Source organism: Babylonia areolata, chromosome 14 (assembly GCF_041734735.1).
Source record: "Babylonia areolata isolate BAREFJ2019XMU chromosome 14, ASM4173473v1, whole genome shotgun sequence".
NCBI lineage: Eukaryota > Metazoa > Mollusca > Gastropoda > Neogastropoda > Buccinidae > Babylonia > Babylonia areolata.
Window position 1 is genome coordinate 716501 of NC_134889.1, and position 6000 is coordinate 722500.

The following is a 6000-nucleotide window of genomic DNA, read 5'->3' on the forward strand; positions in this document are numbered from 1 at the left end:
TGAAGATACACCTATCACAGTCACACACACCTGTATGTACACCTGGAGATACACCTGTCACAATCACACACACCTGTATGTACACCTGGAGATACACCTGTCACAGCCACACACACCTGTATGTACACCTGGAGATACACCTGTCACAGTCACACACACCTGTATGTACACCTGGAGATACACCTGTCACAGCCACACACACCTGTATGTACACCTGTAGATACACCTGTCACAGTCACACACACCTGTAGATACACCTGTCACACAGTCACACACACCTGTATGTACACCTGGAGATACACCTATCACAGTCACACACACCTGTATGTACACCTGGAGATACACCTGTCACAGTCACACACACCTGTAGATACACCTGTCACACAGTCACACACACCTGTATGTACACCTGGAGATACACCTGTCACCGTCACACACACACCTGTATGTACACCTGTAGATACATCTGTCACAGTCACACACACCTGTATGTACACCTGTAGATACACCTGTCACAGTCACACACACCTGTATGTACACCTGTAGATACATCTGTCACAGTCACAGTCACACACACACACCTGTATGTACACCTGGAGATACACCTGTCACAGTCACACACACCTGTATGTACACCTGGAGATACACCTATCACAGTCACACACACCTGTATGTACACCTGGAGATACACCTGTCACAGTCACACACACCTGTATGTACACCTGTAGATACACCTGTCACAATCACACATACCTGTATGTACACCTGTAGATACACCTGTCTCACACACACACACACACACACCTGTATGTACACATGTAGACACACCTGTCACACACATGCCTATATGTACACCTGTAGATACACCTGTCACACACACACCTGTATACACCTGTAGATACACCTGTTACACAGTCACACACACACCTGTATGTACACCTGTAGATACACCTGTCACACACACCTGTAAATATACCTGTCACACAGTCACACACACCTTTATGTACACCTGCAGATACACCTGTCACACACACACCTGCAGATACACCAGTCACACACACACACACCTGTATATTCACCTGCAGATACACCTGTCACACAGTCACACATACTTGTGGATACACATGTCACAGTCACACCTGTATGTACACCTGTAGATACACCTGTAACACACACACACACACACCTGTACACCTTCATGTACATCTGTCACACAATCACACACACTTGTACACCTGTATATACACCTGTCACACACACACATCACTGACCATCACCATCAGGACTGTCCCATGTCTGTCCCGACGCCTCGTCAGTCCTTTCCTCCGACACATCCATGTCTTTGTCTGCTTTTGTCTGCAGCACCTGAACAAAGTGTCCCCAGTCCCTGTCAAACACTGTAACACCTGAACAAAGTGTCCCCAGCCACTGTCAACACTGTAACACCTGAACAAAGTGTCCCCAGCCACTGTCAAACACTGTAACACCTGAACAAAGTGTCCCCAGCCACTGTCAACACTGTAACACCTGAACAAAGTGTCCCCAGTCCCTGTCAAACACTGTAACACCTGAACAAAGTGTCCCCAGCCACTGTCAACACTGTAACACCTGAACAAAGTGTCCCCAGTCACTGTCAAACACTGTAACACCTGAAGAAAGTGTCCCCAGTCATTGTCAAACACTGTAACACCTGAACAAGTGTCCCCAGTCACTGTCAAACACTGTAACACCTGTACAAAATGTCCCCAGTCACTGTCAAACACTGTAACACCTGTACAAAATGTCCTCAGTCACTGTCAAACACTGTAACACCTGTACAAAGCGTCCCCACTAACTGTCAAACACTAACACCTGTACAAAGTGTCCCCAGTAACCGTCAAACACTGTAACACCTGTACAAAATGTCCCCAGTCACTGTCAAACACTGTAACACCTGTACAAAGTGTCCTCAGTCACTGTCAAACACTGTAACACCTGTACAAAGTGTCCTCAGTCACTGTCAAACACTGTAACACCTGTACAAAGTGTCCCCAGTCACTGTCAAACACTGTAACACCTGAACAAAGTGTCTCCAGTCACTGTCAAACACTGTAACACTGGTACAAAGTGTCTCCAGTCACCGTCAAACACAGGACAATTACCTGTACTGCCAGACAGGACACACCGACCCAATACTGACCCTTCAGTCCAGCTGAAGTCAACACTGTTCAAAAGAAAAAGGAGAAAAAAAGAGAAAAAGACAAGACACACACAGACACACACATACACACAGCTCTATGCTCAGCAGTTTCAATGTTAAGGTCTCTGGCCAAGAGTTCAGTGTCACACACACTCTGCCACACAGCGTGAACTCACATCTCTGGCCAAGAGTTCAATGTCACACACACTCTGCCACACAACGTGAACTCACATCTCTGGCCAAGCGTTCAATGTCACACACACTCTGCCACACAGCGTGATGCCAAGAGTTCAGTGTCACACACACTCTGCCACACAGCGTGAACTCACATCTCTGGCCAAGAGTTCAATGTCACACACACTCTGCCACACAACGTGAACTCACATCTCTGGCCAAGCGTTCAATGTCACACACACTCTGCCACACAACGTGAACTCACATCTCTGGCCAAGAGTTCAATGTCACACACACTCTGCCACACAACGTGAACTCACATCTCTGGCCAAGCGTTCAATGTCACACTCTGCCACACAACGTGAACTCACATCTCTGGCCAAGCGTTCAATGTCGACAACACGCTTCATCTGACGCATGACATCTTTCATGGCTGGAAAACTCTTCACCAGCATGCGGAGGTCGGTTGCCAAACCGTAACCTGAGACAGAAACATATCACACACATCACTGACACATACAGTGACTTAAACACATTCACAACACACAGAGAAACACATCATACACACACATCACTGACACATAAGTGACTCAAACTTATTTACAACATGCACACAGAAACAGACTACACACATCACTGACACATACAGTGACTTGAATTCATACAATACACAGAGACACACATTACATACAAATCACTGACGCACAGTGACTTGAACTCATTTACAACAGACTGAAACACACACAGAGAATACACTGACACAAACAGTGACTCAACACATTTACAACACACAGAGAAACACATCACACACACATCATTGACACATACAATGACTTAAACACATTTACAACAGACAGAGAAACACATCACACACATCACTGACACATAAGTCACTCGAACTTATTTAAAACACGCACACAGAAACACACCACACACATCATTGACACATTCGGTGACTTGAACTCATACAACACACACATGTACACAAGCACCCCCACCCCCACCCCCAACCCCACCCTGACCCAGCGTCAGAACGTTGTCATCACAGAAGACAGCGAGGGCCAGCCTCTCACAGCCCTGGTCATCCAGCACATGTTCCAGCCGCCTGGTGTCCACTAAAAAGACACGGTCAGCCATCGCCACTTGGAGCAGGGCCACCCTGAAACACGTCTTCATGTCACCCTCACACCATCACCACCCTCACACCGTCACCACCCTCATACCATCACCACCCTCACACCATCACCACCCTCACACCTTCACCACCCCATCACCACCCTCACACCATCACCACCCTCACACCATCACCACCCTCACACCGTCACCACCCTCATACCATCACCACCCTCACACCATCACCACCCTCACACCTTCACCACCCCATCACCATCACCACCCTCACACCATCAAATCAAATCAAATCATGGTGCTTACAGCCTCGTCGACCACAATGGTCACCTCAAGGCTATCGCCACGTTAGCATCTACTTCAAGTCAAGGGTAAAATAAAAGTACAATAAAAAACTAGTCACCACTTCAAGCGTTTCACTCAAAGTTTAAAAAACTGCTAGAGTTCAAGACCTTCAAATCTGATTAAAATGTTCACTTCTTTCAAAAAGTCCATCAGCATCCATCAAGGGACATCACGAAACAAAGTCTTCAGAGAAACTGCCATGAAATGTCTGTGTCTAACATAATGCAGATCTCAACAGTCAATGAGCACATGTTTCACGGTGAAATGCTCATCACAGGGAATACATCAAGGGACCTCCTCCCCATTCAACAAGTAAGAAGTAAAAAAAAGTGTGCCCCGCTCGCAGTCTGCACAGCACAGACTCCTTTGTGTTCTTCACCACCAACGGTCTTTAGGTCTGGACCGATTTGAACAGCTTGTTCCTCACACCTTCACCTTACATTAACCCTTTCACCACCAACGGCAGGATCTCTTTTAGGTCTGGACCGATTTGAACAGCTTGTTCCTCACACCTTCACCTTACATTAACCCTTTCACCACCAACGGCAGGATCTCTTTTAGGTCTGGACCGATTTGAACAGCTTGTTCATCACACCTCCACCTTACATTAACCCTTTCACCACCAACGGCAGGATCTCTTTTAGGTCTGGACCGATTTGAACAGCTTGTTCCTCACACCTTCACCTTACATTAACCCTTTCACCACCAACGGCAGGATCTCTTTTAGGTCTGGACCGATTTGAACAGCTTGTTCCTCACGCCTTCACCTTACATTAACCCTTTCACCACCAACGGCAGGATCTCTTTTAGGTCTGGACCGATTTGAACAGCTTGTTCCTCACACCTTCACCTTACATTAACCCTTTCACCACCAACGGCAGGATCTCTTTTAGGTCTGGACTGATTTGAACAGCTTGTTCATCACACCTCCACCTTACATTAACCCTTTCACCACCAACGGCAGGATCTCTTTTAGGTCTGGACCAATTTGAACAGCTTGTTCCTCACACCTTCACCTTACATTAACCCTTTCACCACCAACGGCAGGATCTCTTTTAGGTCTGGACCGATTTGAACAGCTTGTTTCTCACACCTTCACCTTACATTAACCCTTTCACCACCAACGGCAGGATCTCTTTTAGGTCTGGACCGATTTGAACAGCTTGTTCCTCACACCTTCACCTTACATTAACCCTTTCACCACCAACGGCAGGATCTCTTTTAGGTCTGGACCGATTTGAACAGCTTGTTTCTCACACCTTCACCTTACATTAACCCTTTCACCACCAAGCTCACATTTATGCACAGGCGTGGTAGAGGACCCATGTCACCAGAAGGTGACCATTCATTGGTCTGTTATCCATGAACCTACTGGTCTTAATGTTCGGTGGTAGGATAGGCCATATTTTCTATACATCGCAGGGGGAATCCCCAGCTATTCTTAGCCACTGTCTTTTCTGTGTTTATACCACAAGGGAATTTTGTACTCTAAACTGACTGGCGGTGGAAGGGTTAACCACAGCCTTTATGGTCACTGGGGTGGTGAACTGATTCAACAGAAAGATGCATGTTATTTTCTCCAAACTCCTTTCTATCTTTTTACTCTGACGAAGCAGATGTCAGTTGTTACTCAGCAGGTACTGCCCCAGAGTGGTATGAAAAAGTATTTTCAATTTTACTGAACTGAGAGGAGTTAAGACTTACCTTTCTTGTCGACCAAAAAAACCAGGTCGCCATTCAGAGTCAAAGCCAATTATACCACCTGGCTGAAAACAAAACAAAACAATGATAGTAAATAATGAAAATGATGATGACATACATCATCAAATAAACATGTCCTTTAATAAAGCTTCTGAGGACTAGCTGTGGCAACATAAAGAGGTTTTCAACCAGCACTTTGTTCTTTCTTCTTTCAACCAGCCCTTTGTCCTTTCAACCAGCCCTTTTGTCCTTTCAACCAGCCCTTTTGTCCTTTCAACCAGCCCTTTTGTCCTTTCAACCAGCCCTTTGTCCTTTCAACCAGCCCTATTGTTCTTTCAACCAGCCCTGTGTCCTTTCAACCAGCCCTATTGTTCTTTCAACCAGCCCTTTTGTCCTTTCAACCAGCCCTATTGTTCTTTCAACCAGCCCTTTGTCCTTTCAACCAGCCCTTTGTCCTTTCAACCAGCCCTTTA

The 6000-nt window shown here is 46.2% G+C and overlaps 1 protein-coding gene across 4 annotated transcripts in view; it reads right to left on the reverse strand.

Annotated features, from left to right (window-relative positions):
* The window catches only part of LOC143289710 (exonuclease mut-7 homolog), a 45901-nt gene that overhangs the window by 17214 nt on the left and 22687 nt on the right, over positions 1–6000 (reverse strand). For all 4 annotated transcript variants that reach the window (XR_013056264.1, XR_013056265.1, XR_013056263.1 and 1 more), the window contains exons 13-16: positions 5531–5592; positions 3376–3512; positions 2725–2834; positions 1272–1365 (exon numbers count right to left, since the gene is read on the reverse strand). Coding sequence is in view for 1 of the 4 variants with exons in the window: in XM_076598768.1 (XP_076454883.1) it covers positions 1272–1365; positions 2725–2834; positions 3376–3512; positions 5531–5592 (403 nt within the window). In the remaining 3 variants the exon portion in view is untranslated. The remainder of the gene's footprint in view (positions 1–1271; positions 1366–2724; positions 2835–3375; positions 3513–5530; positions 5593–6000) is intronic.